This window comes from Uloborus diversus, chromosome 8 (genome assembly GCF_026930045.1).
Source record: "Uloborus diversus isolate 005 chromosome 8, Udiv.v.3.1, whole genome shotgun sequence".
NCBI lineage: Eukaryota > Metazoa > Arthropoda > Arachnida > Araneae > Uloboridae > Uloborus > Uloborus diversus.
In genome coordinates this window covers 9,955,710-9,980,457 of record NC_072738.1, presented here as the reverse complement: position 1 = coordinate 9,980,457, position 24,748 = coordinate 9,955,710, and the positions used below count along the sequence as shown (strand labels likewise).

At 35.3% G+C, this 24,748-nt stretch overlaps 1 protein-coding gene across 1 annotated transcript in view; it reads left to right on the top strand.

Annotated features, from left to right (window-relative positions):
• LOC129227688 (8-oxo-dGDP phosphatase NUDT18-like) overlaps window positions 1-24,748 on the top strand; it is an 82,530-nt gene that overhangs the window by 35,024 nt on the left and 22,758 nt on the right. Inside the window, exons 2-3 of the mRNA XM_054862281.1 lie at window positions 16,388-16,578; window positions 21,395-21,515. Of these exons, the coding sequence (XP_054718256.1) occupies window positions 16,388-16,578; window positions 21,395-21,515 (312 nt within the window). The remainder of the gene's footprint in view (window positions 1-16,387; window positions 16,579-21,394; window positions 21,516-24,748) is intronic.

Genomic DNA, 24,748 nt, shown 5'->3' with positions numbered 1-24,748 from the left:
CAGAAAATCTTTACCCTTTCAGGAGAACAATGATTTAAGAATTCTGCGCATCCATGAAATTAATAGAAAATATTGCAAGTTTAGCGGTACCGATATTGTGAGAATTATGAAAGCTGGCTGAGCCATCTGTATAATTATACAAATACTTTCCTTATTTCTAGGCTTGCCAGACGTCTCGGTTTAACCGGGATAGTCCCGGTTTTCCGATAAAATTCTGGCGTCCCAGCCGATTTACTTCACGTCCCGGAAAAAGATAAATTTGATTACAGATACAACAAAGTCTAAAAATAAAGGATTATTTAGGATAACTACTTTGTCATTGTAACATCAACTTGTAAAAGTAATATCGGATTAGCTAGTGTTTTTACTACAAAAGTAAAACCAAAAAAGACTCTAGCAAACGTCAAAGTCAATGAAGAGTATGTAAATATTGTTCAGTTTTTATCCCTCTTTCAAAGTATTCTTACTGAAATAACTTCTAGACAAAACATGTGAGAAATGTTTAAAAACTAGCTACTATCTTATTGTCTTTCTGTCTACGCCCTATTTTAGGCTCATAATTAGTAACCATTTATTCATAGCATTGAGAATGAACTGCACTATTAAACACCTTAAAAACCAGTCAGAAGTGTGTACCCTTTTGAAAACTCGCAACACTGAGGCGGGGGAGGGCGGGTTAGCGGCTGTTCCAGGGAGGGGCCTTCCGGTGTCCCGGTTGAACATTTCAGAAATCTGGCAAGCCTACTTATTTCCAACCAAAGCTGACTTTTTTGAAATTTGAAGAGACTAACGTAGAGGATGACCACCTACACTACACGATGGTTGGACTATGTTGAAAAGGACTTGAAACTAATAGGAGTCAATCAATGGAGAGCCGTCGCGACTAGTACCCTTTTGAAAATTCGCAACACTGAGGGGAGGGGGCATTCCGGCGTTCCGGTTGAATATTTCAGAAATCTGGCAAGCCTACTTATTTCCAACCAAAGCTGACTTTTTTGAAATTTGAAGGAACTAACGTGTAACGTAGAAGATAACCACCTACACGATGGTTGGGCGATGTTGAAAAGGACCTGAAACTAATAGGAGTCAACCGATGGAGAGCCGTCGCAACTAATAGGGTCAGTTGGAGGAGGATTAGTGAGTCAGTCTTGGGCAGCAAAAGGCTGTTGCGCTTTTGAAGGTTTTTTTTTTTTTTTTTGGAGAGTATGAGAACACTGGTGTCAAATTCTCATGTCTACTAGCACAAAGTTGTATTCTGAAGCAGAGTAGATCTCAGCTGTAATAAATACCATATTAGAATTTTAGTTCTTTTTACCGATGTGAAAACACCAGCATAACGTTCGTAAACTAGATCTTTTCACTGGATCACAAGATTTCTGCAATTAATTATATTGCGCGAGATAATAATATTATGTTGATCAAGACTTATCTACGACTTCAAATCAACATTCAACAGTAGCTTTCAAACATTCACTTTGGAATGGTTGGATTTATGTATGATCTGTGTGCAGTGTTTCCAACTTCTTTTACAAATTAAATCAGAGAAAACTGATATTATTAACGCAACAGCAGAGTAGAGCACTTTTGAAGTCAAATACTACATTAAAAATATGAAGTAGTGCTAAAAATGTTAACCCGCATTATAGGCATTAATTTAGCACTTCGAGGTTTTCCCGAATGACTAACAATTGAGGGCTTCTCTTGCCAAATCGATGTACTCCATGGAACAAAAAGTAGAAAAACTGAGTGTTGTCTGTAGGCCTAGATAAATAGGCTTATGTAGGCTGAGTGGCATATAATCTGGACTGTCTAGAGAAATAATCAGTTCAAACTGTGTCATTAACTATCTGGTTTTGCATCAATGGATGGGAGTAAATGGGCCCTTGTGTTCAGTGGTGCTCCCATAGAGTATACTCCATATACGCCGTATACTCTGAGACATTTTTTAGACTTATAGCATATACCGTCAAGCTTCATAAATTTTCATATTACTATGTATATGATCACATACACAAATTGTGCTTAATAGATTACTGGGAGTATACCCTCAGAAAAATTGATGGGAACATCACTGTTTCTGTTACATTTTCTGTTGTCATATGGTTAGAAATGTAAAATTTGAATATAAATTCTCATGCTACATGTCCATGAAGCAATAGGAGCTAAAACAAGGACATTTTTAGGAAATGGAATTAATCAATTGTGAGAAGAGATGACACGCCAACATACCAAAAAAACAAGAAAAATGAACACCAGTAGTTTTTCTGACTAGCCTTCTCATAACGAAATTGGAAGCCCACCCACAGTTGGAATGAAAGTGTAGAAATTGGTGTTTAGTTGCCCTTATGGCATACTTCTTCTGCCCTTTGACACAACCCGGGCTTCGAGGAAGGCCTCCCAGGCAATTGCCGAGCTTCCCATGACTCATGTTTTATGACTAAAAGCATTCGCCTGTGTCTCTCGTTATTGGCTTTGTTCTCTTTCAGAACTTCAAGGACAGCTAAGCGTGGGAAGTATTGAACTTTTTATTGAGAGATGTTACTTCTGCTTTTAGCGAGTGGCGTGTCTTGGTGTCTGGCGCCCCTGTCAAGCTCAATGGGTGGCGCCTCCCCCCCACTCATCATTAATGGGAAATAAACAAAACCAGTTGCAACTGCGAATTGTTGTCTGATACATAAGGGGCCATTCATTAATTACGTAAGGTCCCGAGGGGGAGGGGGGTTGGAAAAATATCTACATACCCTTACTTTGGGGGGGGGGGGGGGTTCAAACATATTCTTACGTAATATTTTCTAAGTCGATATATTTTATATTAGAAATCGTGCAGTTTAGTTGTTTCGCAGGGACCGTATTTCATTTGCGTCTGGAAGGTATAAAACGTATTAAGATGAGCTAATTTTTCTTTATTTTACAAAGAATGATTAGTGTAAAATATAATAAAAGAATTGCACTGGCATGTTTTAATTAGTATCGCATCACATACAAAAACTGTCGAAAAATCATTCAGTCTAAATTTCAACGTTTTAGTAAATATTTTTTTACACAAAAAGGTTTAATTTAATAATAGTGAATTTAATAACAATTCCAGTGATATAAGATTCGTTATTTTATTATTTTGAAAAACGAAATGGAGCCTTACGTAAGAATAGGGGGGGGGGAGGTGTTGAAAAGTCTTACGTACCCTTACATGGGGGTAGGAGGGGGTCAAAAACTGTCAAATCATCCTTACGTAATTAGTGAATGGTCCCCTAACAGCGGTGCACACGAGACAGGGGGGGGGGGGGGGGTCCACTGCTTCAATTCGACATTTGATTTTTTTGGAAGGGGCGGTTGGAATTGATGGTCTTTCCACCTTTTTTGTTGGCGAAGTACCCCGTAGAATTTGAGGGGATTAGCATTCCTGAATGCAAATGTTCGTTCTTGAACCAAAGAAAGGAAACATTTTTCATTTATACACGAATGAACCTTTATTCCTATCCACAAGGACTTTAATTTTTAATAAAATTTGTTGCCTTGAGCACCAAAAAGCTATGTTCAATAAACTTTTTTTTTGTTTACAGACAAAATAAACGCGAAATGGGAGCAAAAATTTCAAATAAAACTTTCCAATATGAAAGCTTTTTGAAGTTTTAAATTTTGAGAATCAAAATACATGGCATAAAACGAAGACTTTTCTAAAACAAACACTTAAGACACGAAAAGAAAGTTCTCTCTCCTGATTTAAGGAGTACCATCTTCAATCATTTTAGAGAATGAGATATATTTTAGTTACTAAAAGTTGAAAATTAATAGATCATGCTTAGCATTTTTAAAAAGAAAACAGGAATAAAACTTCACTGGTCCCAAGGACCGCCAAAATTTATATTCTGCTGATCTGATGGATGTTTTTGTGGTCTCGGACCTGCGGATCAATCTTAAGTTTTTCTTGCCTGTAATTCTTATGTTTGGAGATTTATTACACAACGAATACAAATTAAAATGGTTTTGGAGGGAGCTGAAATTATTTTTTTATTTGTTGAATGTTGATCCAGAAATTCTTTTCAACGTCTGAAAACTCTTTGAAGATTTTGTTATAGTGTTTGTCCGGAAAATCGATAGTGTGTGTGTAGGGTTAGTGGAGTAAGTGGAAACAAACTGTATTACCATGCTTGTGGCAGGGCTCGAAATTAACTCTAGTCCGCTGGTCCGAGGCCACAAAAACATACATCAGATCAGCAGAATATAAATTTTGATGGTCCTTGGGATCAGTGAAGTTTTATTCCTATTTTCTTTTTAAAAATGTTAAGCATGATCATTTTTTGGAACTGTTGACAGAAAGTTTGTGCCTTTATTTACAATATTTAGGTTTTCTTTACACGAAAAGTTAGATAAAGCAATTATTACAAGAACAAAACGATACCAGTTGTTTCCTTTTCTTCTTCAGTCTATCAGACATATCTTTTAAAATCTGCTAATTGACTCCTTTTGACATCTTAATTTTGTTTTACATATATTTGTCTTTTTTCTTTAATTTTCATTATTTGAAATCAGGACGTAAGAATGGACCACTAAAGATACGGACCAGTGAAATTTTTTATTTACTGGTCCATTAGACCAGTGACTTATTTTTTTCTAAATTTCTATCCCTGCTTGTGGTGGTTTTTGAAACTAAACTATTGGTGAATGAAAACTATAGGCAACATGCAGAACATACAGTCGGATCCCGACTTACGCGAGGGATGCGTTCCTAGACTCCTAGTTGAAATTTCGCGTTGTGGAAAACTGTTGTGTATATGATTTTTTTTATTAACATACCCAATCATTTTAGACATTTTTAAATACCTTTTAAACTGTTTTAGACCATTTTGTAACTACATATTACCGTTTTTTACATAAAGAGCTGAATTTTTACCGTATTTTTTTTAAAAAAAGCTGCAGTATTCAACGTAAAATACTGTTACGATGCACAAAATCAATTATCAATGGGAGAGAGAAACATAAAAATAAAACAGTACGATACGGAAAGTATGTAGTAATAATAAAGCACTGCACTGTAAGAATACTTTTTAGTAGATACAATAAGTTACATTTATAACTTAAAAATTAAAATGATGATTTATTCTGCGCATTCTGATCGTCACTCTAATATATTTTTAAATACGGTAGCCTCGCATTTACTTTTATAACATTTACATCTATGGTAACACCCCTCTTTCATGGTCTCTATAATCTACAATACAAGAGCAGATTCCAATTTCATATTGTTTGCATTTTGCTTAAACACTACTCTGCGAGCTTCGTATTAAAACTTTAGATCTAGACTGATACGGATTGCCTTCTCTTGATTTTTATTTATCCGTATGAGAGATTCACTCATTGCTAATTGTCGTGCTACTTCGACTTACTTTCTAGTTGTTCAAGCGTATCAAGAATATTTACCTTTCCTTAAATTGTCACTAACTTTCGCTTTTTGTTTCCATCTTCAAACTTTAGATGAAACAGCGTGTCTAGGTGCCACAATATTTCATCAGCTTTCATATTTAGAATAGATAAATGAAAAATGAGGAATGGTAATACACTAATAAAGCTATGTTGTGCGGTGTGTTGCAACTTGCGCAGTCAGTGATGCTGAAAGGATGAAATTTCACGAAGTCAATGTTTAGTAGTCAATAACAAAGCCGATACTTAGCATCACGACTCCTTTCCAAATATTTTCGTGTTGAGAGCGAGAAATTCGCTTTAGTTCTAAAATTCCTTGCTCCTGAAAAACTCGCGTTATAGCCATTTCGCGTAAGTCGGATCGTGGCCCACGTGATAAATCTCGAAGGCCTCGGTCGGATCGCGTTGTAGCGGGAGTCGACTGTATTCTGATAGTTCCGCGTCTTCCCAAAGCACTGTATTGACGCAAACGCCATCATTGTTTGAAGAAGGACACTGTAAGGAAAGTTGTTTACCTAGGTTTAGTAATCTTACATTTTCCTCTCCAGCATATCTACAAAGGCGAGGTAATTGATTTCAGTTTATGTTATTTGTCACGCAAAAGGTTACTGAAAACATTTTGTTATAAATTTTACTTTAATGTGAAATGTAAGTGTTACCATTCATCTCACGCATACTGCTATATAGTAAATGGAAACGACTAAGCTTGTCATTATTATTTTTTCGAAACATTAGATTTTTATGAAAATTATATTTTTGAGTCACATGAATCTGGAGTATAATTTAGTTCTTTGTGTAATTTTTCGTTCTCAATGATTTCAAACTACATATGAGAATCGGGTTGTTTCCGAAATTTTAGAAGTATTTTTTTCTGAAAGAGCATGCTTAAAAACAACCTTTCGACATCACTAACGGTCGATGGTACTGCCACGAGAATTTTGACGCCCAGTTTTCCCACCAAATAGAGGCACCTGAGCTCTCTTCGACGTGAAACTGCACTAGGAATTTTATTTTCCCAAGAGCACTCAAAGCCGAACGAGTTCTCGAGGGATCTTTTACATGCGGCATAATCATACGACATGGGCGCTGTCGATTTTCTGTATCTTGAAAACCCACCAACTGAAACTAGGTTCGAATATCGCCTTTGGACATAAGGGACCGCCTGAGCACTACACTTCTCTCTTGACTTTGCGTGAACACTTGTTCGTTTTGCTTGAAACTAGTGAACGAAACCTGATTTTTTCCAATACTTAAAAGCTAACACGTGATTTGAGATCCTTGCATCAAGAACAGAGGTCTTCACTCTCTCTCTATCTCATCTTTTATCCCTTCTCAAAGGTCTCATCTATCCGAGACAGAGAACATGTAATAAAATCATAATGAAAACAAAGTTAAGATGCACACATAGCTATAAGAATTACCTATATGCTTTTTTTGTGTGGCTTTTTTCGGAAGTCTGTTCATCATTAAGCTCATCTTTTTGCATTGAAAACTGATTATTTCGTGTAATCCTGGAGCCCATTCTTCAACTCTTATTACTGTTTATGCTTTTTTGCCGATGTTTTTGTGATTATAAATTACGCATTGAATGTCTGCAAACTGTTTGAAGAATAGAAATAGCATCTGATCAATTGTAGCACTGCCTTGCGAAACAGAACCACATTAAAATCTGATGAGATGCGATCAAATAACATTGAAAGAAAGGAAAAATTACAATCGATTACGATATGTAAGTCTGTGACAGTGAGGAATCCTTTAACAGTTCGATAGTATTAAGTGGTGCTTTTAAAGGTCTGAAAGAGTTCAACTGGGTGACAAAGAATTAAGCAGCTTAGCAGCTACATTGTCTCAAGTATTTGATGCCATCTCTCTCTACGACAAACACCTGTTAGCTTTCATGTTTATTCTCTACCCTTCTAGCAAATCATGCTTCTATCTACATTTCCGATCGCGCAAAAGGCAAACCGAGGATGGAATTGTTGGCTGTCGTGGATGGAATAACTAATCACACGATGGCAACCGTGCGTGACGTAATCATCGGTTAACAAGTGGTGCTGTCTGTCCCATGTTCAGTGGTAAATTAGAGTGTTTTATGAATGGTTTTGCGGAAGAATGTGACACGTGATGATGTCATGGTAATGACCCGAGGCATCTTACATCCCTTAGTTTATGGAAATAAGAATGAAAGAAACGATATTTTTATTGAAATTATGTTGCAAAGCAGGACTTAGTTTGCATGGGAGACCAGCCTCTGTACTTCTTTTCAATTTCCTGTGAATTTTTACACATTAGACGGAGTTAAGGTTATTTACTCTTGAAAATATATTTAAAAGATTTCAAGTCCTCCGCTCTTCTTTTTTTTAAATTAAGTTTTGGACAAAAATACTAGTAGTGGTACTTTTATTTCTTAAATGCATTGAACTGCCAAAACATATGACCAACTATTCAATAAAGGGTTGCACCTCCTTCGGCCTTTAAAACAGCTGCAACTTGCATTGCCATGGACGCCACAAGTTCTTGATAGATGACTAAAGATCGGTTGTACCAAATATCTAAGCAGAGGACATGCAGAGTCGAGATATTGTAACATGGTGGAGTTTGCTTTCAGAGCTGCTTTTCTATAAAAGCCCAAATGTGCTCTATCGGATTAAGATCCAGTGAGTTAAGTGGGCAGGACATTAACTGTAATTCATCCTATGTTTCTTAAACGACTTCGACACAATGTGAGCCTTTTGTGACATGAGGTGCTGCCTTGTTGGAAGATTCCTTTTCCAGTTGAGAAGACAGACGCCATGTAGGGGCTGATGTATTTATTTACTCAACAATTTTCATGACCTGTTCTCCCATAACTAAGGGTCGCAGAGCCGCCCGTGAGAGCATTTTGGAATGCATAATACTGCCACCACCCGCCTATGTACAACCTACTGCGCATCAGTGGAGCTACTGCTTGCTCGCGGAAGACGTACCCTGACATGGCAATCGAAGTGATGAAAGAGAAATGGCGATCAATTTGACCACTTCCACTTATTCATGGTCCAGTCTCCAGGGGTGCCCACTCCCCAAAAGGCAAGGACGCACCCCCCTAAATATCGCGAAAACAACCCCAAAAAGCAAGAGCCCCCAAATGTAAGAAAAATACCCCTTGAACACCCCTAAAAATTTTAATGGTGCAGTCTGCGCCACGACCCACCCCCCTTGCAATCTCGTTGTTCCCGGACCTATTGTAGGCGTAGTTACCAATGCAAATGACGCTTTGTCATCAGAGATACAAGAGTGGGACGACTGCTGCGCAGCCCCCCATCTAACAGTGTTGCCAAATTTTTCCGAATCTTCAGAAAATTTTTGCCGAATAAAGAAATTTTTGGAAGGTCAGTCACATCCAGGGCTCATCATCCTGGGCTCCCACATGCTCTTCATCACACCATCTGTTGTATGCTAATTTTTGCTTTTTTTTCCCCTTTTCTCCAAATAATTAAAAAGAGGCCTTAATTTCTAAGATCTTTTTATTTCTCTTCTCACCTGAAAGTCGATTTTTTTTTCATTAAATCCTTTTTCTTTTCCCGAAATTCAGAGGAATTTATTGTTGCTTCTAGGCAGAATGCTAGATTTTACTGTAAATTTTAAAATTTGACGACACAAGCAGTGTTGGAAATAAAAAATGACTTCTGTTTGAATTCGAAGGAGGAAATACTAAATCAGGCGCTTCGCAGCTCGAAACCGATGACGACGGAGAACTACAAATCGAAATCAAAATACGAGCGTCGAAATAATTCCGTGCGTTCTTTCACGTTCTCTCGTGAACCAGAACGTGTTGTAAGAGTAGTCTTTTTCTCTTGCGTAAGCTGCCTTGCCTTTTACCGAAAACCACCGCAGGGCGCTTTTGCCTTCTTTTCGTTTTTTTTCTTTCTTTTTCATTATTTCCTTTATGGAAAATTTTATTTTTGTTGCTACGCCTTTCTCTTGTTTTTGATCTATGGAAAAGTTTTTCCTCTCTCCTTTGCTCTTCATTCGGGCTGCTGTGACGATTAACAGCTGTGATAGGTAAAGTGTTTTCCCGAAATTGGCATTAGTGTGCCTATAATCACGTTAATGAAGATTTGAAAAGACAGTTTTGTCAAATTGAGACAAATATGATGTCAAGTTGAGACCCAATTCATTTGATTGGCGCGAGTTAACTAGACATTTATACATAAGTTAATCAGAAGTGCCCACTCCCCCCGACGGGCGATGGCTCGCCCCCTCAAGTTTTACTTAGCACTTCCTCACAATCGACGCCCCCTCCCTAAATGAGATCAAAAAATTTCTCACCCCCAGCACCAAAAAAAATCAATGTCACAATCTACATGACCCCCTCCCCCTTGCCTCGTAGGTCTGAGTAAATTGAATTTCAACAGAATTTTAATGATATTTTTTTTTTACTGAAAAGAAAGAATTTTGATACTTTAAAAGAAAAACTAACTGGAAAGGGGAGGCAATTTCTATAGAATTTTTGGGATTAATTTCACTGAAAGATAAGTTGAAGTGCATGGGCTGTTGAAATTATTTCACTGAAACGAAATTTTGTCATACCGATTGTTGACATTGTCCGTATATAATTTGAGATGGGATTATCAAAGTCTTCGCTGAAACGAGGTTTTCGCTTCTAACGGACTTCGTTAAAACGAGATTTGGCTGTATATCAAGTTAACCTGACCAAAAGTACTGCCTCACAAGTAGTCAACTTACACCAGTTTCATTTCATGCTAAAAAAATATTAAGTAGTACTAAGTTTGGTTCAAAGTTCCTCAAATTACTTCTTTTTTGTTAGCAAAGGAAATTAGAAAGCCCCATCCCCCCATAAATGGTTTCAAAATGCTTTGTCTAATAAGACAATAAAATGCTCAGGTCACGCAATTTTCTATTGAATTTGTTATGATGTCTTTCAGTTAGTTACACATGAATAAAAACTCGTACACTGTCATTTTGAAACACCAAACAAAACTTAATGTACCCGTTTTATGTACTCGGGTCTTAAATATTTTTATTGATTCTAACACTCATTGTTTTCTAAGCGATGGTCATAAATTCTTTTCAATTGTTCTCGCTCGGTAAACATAACTTTGCCGTAACTAAAACGAAGATGGATGTTCAGTGTTCAGCTGCTTCTCTTTCCCAACTGGAGTTAATTGGAATGATAAAAGTTTATGGGAAACTGTAGTTATTAACTACAACTGCACTAAGTGTTTTACCTGGAAAATGTCCTACTTAGTTTTACTTTTTAATGAAACTAATAGCGAAAAGTCAGTAAATGAAGAAAAATGTTTTGGTGCTAATGGATTCCTTTTTGCATGTTTTCTTTGACGAAATGTGTTTTTAGTACAAATAGAAAAACCCGCTGTCATTTCAGTTAGTGTTTATTGTCAATTTCATCTTCAGTTGAATTTTATAGGGATGAAAGTATAACTGAATTTTTTTTTCCCTTTTAAGAAGTTTCGTTTTTACTTTTTCTCACCGAAGAAGTTTTTCGACATGTCTAAAATTTAAAAATATTCGTAACTTTCAATTTAGTGGGTGATCTTTTCAACATTAAAAATGTAACTGTTTTTCTTTTCTCAAACGGATTTTTTTTTTCATTTCTTCCCATTAAAGGAGGGGGGGGGGAGATGGTTATATCTGCCAAAGAAAAAGTGATCATTTTCTACTGTATGAAGCTATAGTTTTTTTTTTTTTTGAAATGGTAAAATGCTTTTAAAGTTATTGTTTTTGGGATATTTAATCTCCTTGAGCCCCTCATAAATTGCGGGCCTTGTTTATACACATTTAAGGACTTGTGACTCCCACCCCCCATCAGAAAGTACATTTTGGCTTGGCTGGTTATGATATCGTATCTCTGCAAAACTGTCATGCACTGAACTAGAGACGTACCGAGTACTCGGTAACTACTCGGTACTCGGCCTACTCGGCCAATTTGCCGAGTACTCGGTACTCGGCCAAATTCTGATCAGATACTCGGCCAATACCGAGTAGTTGCAAAAAATTGAATATTGTCCAAGACAGATACTAAAATTTATAAAAAAAGAGCAAGCATTATATTCTGCAATCATTTACAACTAAAATTTATAAGTCAAATTTAAATTTTGAGAATAATGAAGTTTGTAATGCTTCAATGGAATAAATCTTTATTTTAATGTCCCCAAAGTTAATAAGACTTATTACGCCAAAAATGTAAGTATAGAAAATATGGAATCTTTATATTCAAAATGGATTTTTGCTACAAACAAAAATTAGTTATAAAAAATGTAAAAATACCTTTGCTTAAAAAATAAAACAACCTTAAAAGTACAGTGCAGGAACTCTGCAGACATGTGTTTTGGCATTACAAGGAATTCCTTTTTCAATGCACAAAATGGGGGCTCGTAGATTTAAAGGCATCCGACAAAAGTCTTATTTTTTTGTTGAATGTCTTTACATTCTTTTGCTCACATGTTATGCACTGAAAAAGACGTTCCTTGTAACGGGGGGGGGGGGCAGAAACACGTGTTTGGAGTGTTCCTGCACATTTGTTTTATCTGCTTTTAAAAATTATTTATGTTTGGCAGATTAGAACTATAATTGATTGGTATACAGTAAAACCCCTCCTAACGGACACCCCTCAAAGGCGGACACCCCTCTTATGCGGACAATTTTTAATTCCCCAGTTCCAATGCAAATTACATTATTAAACCCCTGTCCTGTGGACACCTCTATATTGCAGAAAATTTTTGTCCTGTTAGTGTCCGCATTAGAGGGATTTTACTGTAATTTGTTTTAATTCCAACTTGATTAATCATACCTTTTATTTATTTATTTTTAATTAAAAAAATTTTTTTTTTGTAAAATTTTTGACACAAACAAAACTGTACATATATAATGCGTAATTAAATTTCAGCAGGAATTTAGTTTAAAAGACTATTATATGGACAAGGAGGTTTATACTACTATTCCAATAAGCTCAAAATTCATCACATGTGTGTCGGTGGTTCTTCTTAAAACATAATTGGTACTTGGAACTCGGCCGAGTAATAAAAGGCCGAGTACTCGGTACTCGGCTACTCGGCCAAAGTGCTACTCGGTACGTCTCTACACTGAACGTACCCTCACTTGTGATCTTTTGAATTTCTGTTCCATTGCCCCCCCCCCAAAAAAAATAAGCATGCACTGAACGTACCCTCACTTGTGATCTTTTGAATTTCTGTTCCATTGCCCCCCCCCCCCCCAAAAAAAAAGCAACTCATTGAAATGCATATTTATTAAATTTTAAAAAATATTCTTAGTTTATACTATGTTTTTTCAGCAAGCTATCGTTCTCCCCTAAGGGTTTTGATGCTGGAAAGTTTTCGACAGCTTTTTGACAGTTAAAACCAGTATTATGCTCTTGTTCCTGTTTTAAGTTTTTATTTGTCCTAGCAGATCGATATCCTAGTGCTCGACTGAATAGCAGGGCTGACGAGAGGTCATGTCAGGCTAGTCGGAAACTAGGGGCCCGTCCCTTAGTTCGGAATAGGGATACTTTAAATTTGGCTAGTTTTAGGGATGGAGGGTCCCGGTGACCAAACTGGCCCGCCTTGGCTCTTGGCGGCCTTGCTGAATCGTGCAGTTTATTCAAGCGAAAATACTTCGCTTGATGATCAATATTTTTATGTTAGTTCCCAGTTTGTTTAGCGTGACATCATTATAACTTTATCACGCACATTTCTACCGTGTATACACGAGTATCTCTTTATGAAAATGTTTCCCCAAGATGCGGTTAAATTTTCCTGTATTTACTCTTCTTGGAAACGCTTTTTCATTTACAAGACAGCTCTTAAAACATCTTCGCCATCGTAATTCCTTATCTTGTTATCACCAGGCAATGCATTTAACAGACCATAAATATTTATCTTCTCAAACACGGAGAGATTTTGTTGATCCGTCCGAAAATCCATTCCGTTATTTATTATCGAGGTGCATTGACCAAGCAATATTTATGAAGCTAAGTAAATTCTGGAAACTTTGATTTTAGTGCATTCGCTGAATTCTGCCTCATATTTTAAAATTATTATTTTTCACTTAATTCGTTGAAAAAACATTTAAGTTAGTACCAACTTTTTCCCACCCTTTTCATTCATATTGAAACCTTTTGACAACAACCTATTAAATCTTCATGTGCAAATATCCCCCCCCCCCGAATGATGATGGCAACAAACTCGAATCTTGCTGACAACAGACAAGAAACGTTTTTATCTATTTTTAATATAAATACTCCGAACTGAACCTTAAATGAACTGATGGACCTTACCGCTTACCTCCTTTGAATCTTCCGTTTCCCACTTTTCTCTTTCTTATTCAGTAGCAAATGAGGGGTAATCACCTTTGACAACTTCTTGTGGTGTTCTGCACCAAACAACATAGGCGGCTCGTCCGAGGGGGAGGGCAACTGCCCACCTCTTGCAAAAGTGAATGGGCCTTGTGCCCACTCTTCAAAAGTTCAAAATTATTGATTGACCGATAAAGGATTTTTCTTGGTGTTTATTAATTAATTTGACAAAAGTAGAAAATGAATTTTTCACAATTCCAGATAAACTAGGGAAAGGGGAGGGTCTGCTGGCGCTAGCCATCCCTCCCGATTTTCGAGACCGTGTCCCGAATTTTTAGGAATTAATTGAATTGGGCAAAATTATCTGCAATCATTCAAATAATGCCGTTTAGAATAGGTACTAATAATTTGAAAAATTGAGGAGAGAAAAATTTTATTTGAATGAGCCCCCCCCCCCCCACACACACATACATTCCATGTGTGAATGCATAAAATGTTGCAACACATTTGTACATATTTTTAGTCATTTTTCTCACAAATATATGACAACTAAACAGTGCTGTAGTTAGAGGGGAGGGAGGGGAGAGGCTGGGGACACAAGGACGGATACAAGGGAGAGGCGATCGCCCCTTCCGTGAGCCGAGATGCAGGGTGTATTTTCGTCATTAAAGTTTCAAAAACGCAATTTTACGTAATCTGCGATCGTGCTAGAAGCAATGGAGCTCTTCCCCGGATATTCTTCCAGAATTAAAGTCTTGAAAGCGCAATCGAATCCCATCTCTAATTACTCTATCTGGGGATGGGGACTGGAACTTTCTACAGGATTTTTTTTGAAACTGAAGGGGGTACCAAAATTTCTATTTTAGACGATCTTATGATAGGTTCAAAGGCTCACCCTGGATATTTTTCGAAAGAAACGCAACTGTAGGACACCTTTGATCACATAACGGAAAGTGATAGGGTTCGGTACACACCTTCGAAAGTGTTTAGAAAGTTATATAAAGTAAAGAGTAGAAAATAATCGCCCCCTCTTTGAACATTTTCTGGATCCGCCCATGGGGGGACGCTATCTCGATTTTTTTTTGTGAAAATAAGGTAAGTGTAATGCAAATTGATTTTGAACCGCATTTTTTTTTGGATGAGTCCCCCCAAGCATTTTGTTTTCAACTGTTACACTGCAACTACTATTCTGGTAAATGAGTGTTATTCTCTGCTGCGGAAGTCTTGAGGAATGGGCTGTTCGTCTCGGCCTAGGTTGTCATTTAGCATCAAAATGCATCCTGTTATGCTAACGATGAGACACCCCCTACCCGATTGAGGATCCTTTCAGCCTCGTCGGAACGCCCCGCCGTCATTAACCCGGATTGCAAGTTGACCTTGGCAAGTGATGGCTCGTCTGTCGGAAATGACGGTTGAAAAATGACGCGAGCAAAAGATGTTCTTCCAGAATGGTTTATGGGAGGAGAGAAATTTGTCGAAGTGTTTTGTTTGTTGATTTCTGAGCCAGAAGAACAACACCCTTCACCCTGGTGGGAAAAAGTTTTTTTGTCATATATTGCCACACAGTAGCGCTGCCAGAGTATTCTCCCGAGCAGGGGTGCCCCCCCCCCGCCCCCCCCAAAAAATCTCAACCCTCTTTCCCTTTTTTATTTTTTAGCTCTCTTTTTTATTTTATTATTTTTTTGAAATATTTCTTTGTTCATTTATTTATTTGTTTTAAATTATTATTTTATTAGAAAAGTTATGTGCTACACCAATGACATACACACCCACACACTAAATAAATAAAGGAAATGAATGAAATGTAAATAAAATAAAATAAAACAAATAATTAGAACTCAAAATAAATCAATAAAAAAAATTTCAATAAATAAATTAACTCCCCCCCCCCCCAAACTTTGGTGGCGCAACTTGCTCCATAATCCCTTCCTGTGGGCACCCCAGCTCCCGAAGAGGCTGGGGGGGGGGGTTGTTAACCACAACCGACCAACATAGAACATTCTAGGAATAACAGTATTGCAAAAAACCGGCGTTGATCCCCTCCCCTGCTACCTCATAACGCTGCTCCAAACTCTTCTTTATCGATATCTGTATTATTAATTTGCTGTCTAGAAATGTATCTATCTCTATTGACATCTCTCCCTGCAGTTATATCTATTTATATCCTTTTTATAGTTAACATCTGTGTCTCCGTCTCTCTATCAACCACACTTATCTTTTTTATCCACTCCATCTAGCTGTCTATATATGTTTCATATTTGAGAACTTCCTTTACGAAAGTTGTGTTTCTACATCTCCATGATAGCTGGGGTGACCATTTAGGCTGCGCCATTGAAAGTTTTAAGGAGGGATAGTTTAAGGGGGCCATTTTTCTCTTTTTTGTGGGGCTTCTAATTTGGACAGTTTAGGGGAGGAGGGTGCGTCTGCGTCCTTGCTCTTGCACAGGTGGGACACCCCTGATGATAGAAGAACTTATTTGCAAACATTCATGGTTAAAAAATTACCTGGAGAAGTGTGGGAGGGGGGAGGGGTCTGCCAAGGGAGACTTATGTCCTTTTTCTCCAAAAAAGTTTTCCTTTTATGAAAAAAAAAACTTTTTTGATACTTTCGTAGCATTTAGATTGTCTTCTAACGGCAACTCGTTCCTTCTTGCAGTTTCCCGCGGCATGGAATCTTTGTCCCTGTCCGATTACAAGCCGGTGGTCAAGAAATCCGTTTCGTACATCGTCACAGCTGTCCTCATCAACGACCGCAACGAGGTCCTGATGATGCAGGAAGCAAAAAGCTCTTGCGCTGGTACGTGGTACCTTCCAGCCGGAAGAGTGGAACCTGGTGAAAATCTCTTGGTAAGAAGGGTACCTTTTCTGCCTACATTGTTTCCTATTCCTCCTTAGCACTGAGATTGTGAATTGTCCCTGATATAAAATATCTGATTTGATTTGATTGAATTAAACTGGTAGGTACACCATCTCAGCATGACCTCTTTCCATACGTCGTATTTTGTTTTTTAAATGGAGCAGAATTTTTTCGGCGGGAAAATTCTAGGTGAAGCATGACTGCTAAAGAGTTTGATTTAATTGAATTAAACTGGTAGGTTCACCATCTCAGTATAAACGCCTCCCATGCATTGTTTTTTAAGTGGAGCAAAATTTTTTCTTGGGGAAAGTTCTAGGTGAAGAATGACTACTAAATGAGATTGACTATTGATGAAATCATCACATAAGTTTCTTTCCTATTCATCTTAAAGGAGACTTTATAATGCAAACATGCCAAATTTAACAATTTTCTAGTAATTATTATAAGAATATTTACTTTTGCAACTTTATTTCTAGAAATAAAAAGTGTTTAAGCCTTTCAATTTTTCCTTTTATAAATCTCATTAGTTATATCTTATTTGAGATTATTTAGGAACTATGTGTTTGCTTGCATTTTAAATCATGATGTTATTCATTTTTTGCGACTGAATGGTGAAACAGTGGCAAATATAAATTTCTATGAATTAGTAAATTTAATCGCTATTTTCATAATTATGCACTTAGTTTTTCATCTTCACTTGTTGTAAATTGGTTTCTCAAAATTAGCGACTTTGAGTGAAAACACAATTTTATTCATTTTCTGCTTCATACTTTTAAGATAATCATTTTCTAACATTTTTAGATTTTGTTTTTTTTATATATCAAAAAGAGCACAAGCTTTGTTAAGTCAGGCAATGTTGTTTTTTCTTTTGATCTAATCTAGTCTAGACTAACTTAAATCAAATAATTCTTTAAATGACTCCAAAAATAATGTTTTGAAGTACAGAATCGATAAATAAATCCTATATATTTTCTTTTGGTTGTGTTAGTAAACGAGTAGTGAGGAAATCAAGATAGTAAAGCAGAGTTTAATTTCTAGCAAAAAAAAAAAAAAAAAAAAAAAAAAAAAACGCAGTATTCGTCAGAACTTACATTAGTGCAGAAATAGTCTGAACTTATGTTTAATCTATAAAAATTTAACAGAAGAAAAAAAAGTAGGATCTAAGCTGCTGTGAGCTTACATGTAAATTAAATTCAGGCCTTGTAACAGGCGAACGAGCTTTACAAAGCATTTTCCATGCTGAAGAGAATGTTCAGTTTTCTGCCTTTTTTCTTAGGTATCTTATGCTTGCATCGGGCCAAGCATCATTGTTAACTTTGTAAGGTATAATCATAGGCGCCTACTTTCCTGATTCGTCCCGGAAGCTCCCGAATTTTGATACCTTCTCCTGAATTCCCTAATTAAGCAAATATCTCCCGAATTTTCATTGTGGTAAACCCATAAATTCATCAGATCAGTTCATGCAAAAGGAGAAATCCCAATTGGGCAACTATGGAAACCCCAATTGCGCAACCACTTGAACTCCCACAAGGCTAACTTAAAGCCCTCAATCTGAGAATCAGCACTGACAGTCACAGGAAGATTGTCACTGGAAGAGTGAACGTGTAAATATGTGTATTAAACAGTGATCTACAAAAAACCGAGTTATATAGTGAATATAACACCTCTGACATCACTACATCATCAAAACAACAAAATTCCCCAAAAATGAGATTTTTCAGTGATTAGAATATCGGAAAGAAACCCTTCAGTAAAACAATCTCGGTCGCAAAAACGAAACCTTTTTGCCCGCGAAAGTGTTAAAATTATATATGTCTGATCATTTTTGAAGCATGCTTATTTCATTTTCTTTCTTTTTATAAATTTTATTTCACAAAAAATGCAGTAAAATACTTCTAGTTTTTCTCCGAACTTGCTAAATTTTTACCCACAGCAAGGAATATTTATCATCGTTTGTAACTGAAATGACCATTATTTTTTGACTCAACTAATCTAGATTTCAGTAAGATATATTTCTCCAATCTTACATGGGCGCCCATATGCAAATTTTTAAGGATTAGGGAAGGGGTAGGGGCTCAAATAGTTTCTCTTTGGTTTATCAGAATAAAGTTTTCCATGGAAACCGATTTCAGTACAGATTAGAGTTTTTAAAATTTGACATTTTTAATAACTTATTCATTAATGGCTAGAGAAGAAATGTTTTTACATTTTTGCAAAGAAAAAAGGATTTAAAACGAGGAAGTTCTAAATTTCTAAGAGGAGGCTTGAGCCTCCACTTTCCCCCCTATATGGGCGCCCATGCAGTCTTAGCAGGCTTCTGATTTTCTCAACTGTTAGCTTAGTCACATGCCTTGTTTCGCTTCTTTGTGTAAAGACGAGAGGAAAGGAATGTATCTATCCTTTGTACTGCATTGCAAACATGTGAGCTGTAAAACTTCTTCAAATATTCATTTAACATCAAAGCTTCAAGTGACATTATACTAATGTGCATGTGATTTTTCCACTAATTATTAATCCTGATGTTAGCAGTATTAATACTGCTAACATCAGTATTAATAGAGTACTGTTTTTATGTTTATTCAAATTTTTTCAAGACTAAGAAGAGAAGTATTAAAATTTAACAGAAATTAAAGCTTGTAAAAGAAAAAAAAAACTTTTCGTTGACTAATCGCTTGGAGAAATGAGTGGTATGGAAAACAAAAAGCAGATCTTCAAAGATTACTGCTTAATAACTACAGTGCTGTAAAATTACAAAGCCAACTTTCCCATGTGCAAGTGAAAGAACTTCAACTTTCTTTTAATTTCGCAATCTGTCTGCATCCTTCTCAAAAATGAGATTATTTTTGTTTCTACTATTTATTTCGTTTTGTTACAAAGTAAATGAATAAAAGTTTCCTTTATTTTGATTAAAGCCTCAGTTTGTAAGCATAAACTTTGTTTGAAAGTATAAATGCTCTATGTGGGATTAATAGTTACTTAATCATTTAAAATACCAGCAAGTGTAATCAACTCCCAACAAACAATCTGGTTATAAAAAAAACTGATAGTCTGTAAAACAAATTTCTTTCAAGACTACAGAAATAGCGAAATGAAATTTATAAACGGCAAAAATTAGTTATTTAAATTTTAGTGCTTAGCATTCTTATGAGTTCAACTAGTACTGTAGCCACTTTAGAAGCTTGTGGGATTTTTCTGCAATAAAATGATGTAGCTAATCTTTACTAATTATAAAGCTCAAAGTCTCTCTGTCAGGATGTCTGGATTGCTGGATCTCTGTGACGTACCTAGCCCCTAGACCGTTCGGCTGATTTTCATGAAATTTGGCACAAAGTTAGTTTGTAGCATGGGCAGACAGAAAACTGTTTGTTTTGAGCTTTCTAGCTCAAAAGCTGCAATGGTCTTTGCCAGTGATATACAACCTATGGCCCACTGTGCCATTTGAGGCCGCTATTGTGCTTAATCTTTCAAACAGAAAACTAGGTTCTAGAACCTAAGAGAAGACACTTACATCTAATTAGAAGATAATGGGCATCATTAAACAAAGATTTAAAAAAAGCAATATTGCAACACTGTTTCCATATTTCCTGAATTGTAAGTTGAAATTTGCAGAGTAAGTAAATTCTTTGGAGGGATGACTATGACTTCCCATGACCTCCCATTGGGGCGCTCCTGTGAATGCTTCCGGTTGAAAGTCAGATACGTTACTCCGGGGCCACTAGTTGAACAGAAAGCCGTAGGTTACAGAACACAGTCACTCAAGAATTTGAATGAAATGCCCTATAATTCAACTCACAATTAATTACCAAACGGCTGGTTTAAATAGTTATTTTATTATTTTTTTCCTCTATTACACATGTTCAATAGTGCTTTTTTTTCCTTTTAAATAAGACATACTAAAGAATTTCTAGAGAAGGGGAGTAAGTTGCTCCTCATAAGTTTTCCATCCTTGCAAATGCTAAGCCTCTTAACTTATAAAAGCTGCTTTTAATTTCTCAAATTTCATGGCAATATAGGTAATTTTTAAAAGCAATAAAAAATAACCAAATGTGTTTTGTAACAAATGATACAAATGTTTTCATTCAATGCACCTTTATGGATGAAAGTCATTTGAAAGTAATAGACAGAAATAATACCTTTATTTTTAGAACAATAACTAAAACCAGAGTGTTAGATCCTTATCCTGATGTTCAATTTTCATATGATAGCAAACACAGGCCCTATGCAACCAAAACAGACAGGAGATTACAAGTTCATTCTTTTGCGATTTTGTTTCGAAAATAAAATCATTTGAATAACAAAGGAAATGCTTTTACAGTAGTATTATTTTCTTGAAACATTACTACTATAAATCGATAAGGTAAACAATAATAAGCATGCAGATCAGACATGTTTTGGAGGTAAGCAAAGAAGTATATTGCAAAATATTGTGACCTTCAGATTTTAAGAAAGTTGAAAAATATTTTTACATTCAAAAACTCTGAGCTGTTTTCTAGGTGTACCTGAAACAGAAAAAAATCCAGATATTTAGTGGCTGCAAAAATCATGGAGAAAAAGAACTAAATGAGCGTGTATAGTGTCAATTGAACAGATCTAAAGCCGTGAATAAATCTTATCATTAATAATTGAACCAAACATTAAAATTTACAAACCTATTCAACTATTCAGATTTTTCTTTAAAAATAAATTTATTTATTAAGCCTTTTTGGCAATTTGAACCTGTTGCACATGCTATTTTGGACATTGATGTTTTTAGATGTGTTTTAAAATATTTATAACTAATACTTTTGTTCAATTTTTAAACTATAGGATGCAGTAAAAAGAGAAGTAATTGAAGAAACAGGTTTGGAATTTGAACCCACTACTTTACTCTTAGTCGAATGTGCTCAAGGTCACTGGTATAGGTTTGTCTTCACCGGAAATGTTACTGGTAAGACTCCATGGTTTGTAGCTTTATGTTCCTCATTATAACCCAAGCACGATTTTTTGAATGCAGCTCATGTTGTTTGTTTCAATGTTTATAATAATGAGTCATGTGCTATGGCAATTTTAGCTTTTGCTCAGTTTAATGCTTCATTTGAGATCACAATACTCTTGCCTCCTTAGTATGCATAATAGTTTAAATTATCAGTTATAAATTACATAAGCTAACAGTGTTGCCACGCCACAGGGAAACCTGTAAAACAGGAATATATGGGGCAGAAATCAGCAAAAAAAAAAAAAAAAACAGAAAATTGAGGAAATTTTGAAATTTTTCTGAAAAACCTGGAAAGTACATGCAGTTTTACCTTTTTTTTTTGTGGTAGTTGCAAAAACCAATGCCCAAATATATAAAATGCAAATAAATAAATGAATAAAAATAAAATGAAATAAGTAATGTAAAATATTTTTTAAAACTTTTTTTTTTGGTTTAAGTAAATATTAAAATGTCTATTATAAAAGCAAAAGTTGTTAAATGTTTCATTTGACATGCATCTTGAATTTTATGCAAATTCATAGAGCATGGGATTAGTCATCAATATTTATTGTTCTGCATAACTTTTGTATTATTTCTTTTTCTTTTAAGGTCCAAGCAATGAGTAGTTAAGAGAAGTTTTTTTTTTGTTTTTTTTTTTTTTACATATATACAAACAGCTAAACATATTAATATTCAATCAACATGCTATTATTTCAGTCCCCCTTATTTATATTTATTTATTGAAGCCATTTTATTATTGAAGCCAGGAAACTCAGGATATTAAATGTTTTTATACAAATATCAGTGTTTGCTGTGAAGTAATGCTGCATATTCATTCAACAAGGGGGAAAACACAGGGAATTCTCCCCCCCCCCAGAGTTGAGTGGCAGCCCTGGCTAAGTTGAATGTAACAACTTTGGGAGAGCTATTCAATGCAAGCGTCTACATTGATGTATTTTCCAATACAGTTCAGAAATAGAAGAGAACCAGCAACAGGCTCTGGGTCCAATTAGGACTTCTAGACAGTTCATGAATATTCAGTGAAAACCAAATACATTTTTTAAACAATTGCACGTTACAACTGCTTCTGAAAAACTCTTCATAATATATATGCAATCCTATTGAAGTAGTGTTTTCTCTAGCTTAGCCTGAGTTTTGTGAATAGTTAAAATGAAAGAATGACATTGGAAATCTAAAATTTATTGTACTTCAAAACTAATGCTCTATTCTTCCGGATAAGAGCTTTCAAAATTTACATCAATGCTGTGTTTATCTTTCACAAGTTCTGAGTTTTTATCTTCATTTTTTTTTTTTTTTCATTTTTCATGATGGCATGATGCCTCAGTGCATTTGAAAGATGCTCAAATTCATTTTCTACTCACAAAACAATCTGTTTTTCACTTTATATTACTCTATCAATCTGCAATCTTTCTTCGGATAATAGTCAAAAGTTTTGTGCATCAGCACAACTTCTTCTACCTGTAAAAGAAAGAAATGTTTGATTTTCACAAAAAGTGCTTAGTTTTTCAACATATACATTCATACGAACACACACTTATTATGCACTATGTGTGTGTAATTTTGAATTTTTCAAAAAAATAAAGTGTTTTGAAAATGAACACCCAATTAACCGTGATCAATATTTCTCACTTTCTTATAAATTAAAAAAAAAAAAAACTAATCATACATCATATTCCCTCTGACTCTGACTCTTTTTGCTCTAGATCAGAAGTCATCAACCTGGGTTCTATGGAACTTAAAACATTGTTTCTGCAAGTGGACACTATTTGATTAGTCTAAGAGCCGACATTTCAGTACCTTTTTAGTGCTTGCGAAAGTCAATATTTTTTCATTGCTTTTGTTTGTTATTCATCAAATGTATTTTAGAAAACCAACCAAAAAAAAAAAAAAAACTTATTATTTGTTATCTTATTAAAATACTTTTGTTGTGATAAAATAGCTGAAAAAATCATTTTGTAAATTTGAGTAGGATAAAGTTTTGATTTCTTATTTTTGAATGAACACCCAATTAACCGTGATCAACATTTCTCACTTTCTTATAAATTTAAAAAAAAAAAACTAATCATACATCATATTCCCTCTGACTCTGACTCTTTTTGCTCTAGATCAGAAGTCATCAACATTGGTTCTATGGAACTTAAAACATTGTTTCTGCAAGTGGACACTATTTGATTAGTCTAAGAGCCGACATTTCAGTGCATTTTTAGTGCTTGCGAAAGTCAATATTTTTTCATTGCTTTTGTTTGTTATTCATCAAATGTATTTTAGAAAACCAACCAAAAAAAAAAAAAACTTATTATTTGTTATCTTATTAAAATACTTTTGTTGTGATAAAATAGCTGAAAAAATCATTTTGTAAATTTGAGTAGGATAAAGTTTTGATATCTTATTTTTTCGGTTCTTTGCTCAAGATGTCTGTTAGAGGAAACATTAACCTCAAAATGTTCCCCAATGTGTAAAAGTTGAATACCTCTGCTCTAGATTATACGTACTAAACCTAGAAACCTAAAATTTATTTGATGAAAAGGTATCTATGCTGAATGCAAAGCTGAAAACCAGGTCCTACCTAATTTGTATGTTAATTCAGAAGTATTCATAAATTAATAAACTACTAGCAAAAATACCCGGTGTTGCCTGGGTCAGTAATAATTGTGAGGAACAATCGTTACATTCATTCATTTTCTGTTTTAACTGAAAGAACTCAAAACACATCGCTTTGACGGGATTAAAAATCAAGCTTCTTCTTTACCTATAAAAGTAAAATAACAGTAAGTATAAAGAACGAACGAGTATTCATTTAGAAATGAAAGCACAAATTGAAGCATATAAAAATTTGAAGAATTTCCAAAATATGAACGATCAAAGCAAAGATCACTAAAAAAAAAACATGCGCTTTATTTAAATAAATAGTGCACCACACATACAAAAAGAAAAAAAAGCTCTCTATGTTTCCCTAAGTGTGCAAAAAGTAGACTTTCTAAATGTTTAAATGATTTTAAACTCATGTTTGCTCCGGAGAAGCCTTGATTCAAAATTTTCATTGTGATTACTTTTAATATTGCTGTTGTAAGGCAACGAATTTTCATAACAATAGGTTTTATATTTAATCATTTAATGGGAAAATTACATGACATTTACTGTTTTCCATCATAACATTTTTAAACTAAGTTTTTTAGGAATAAATT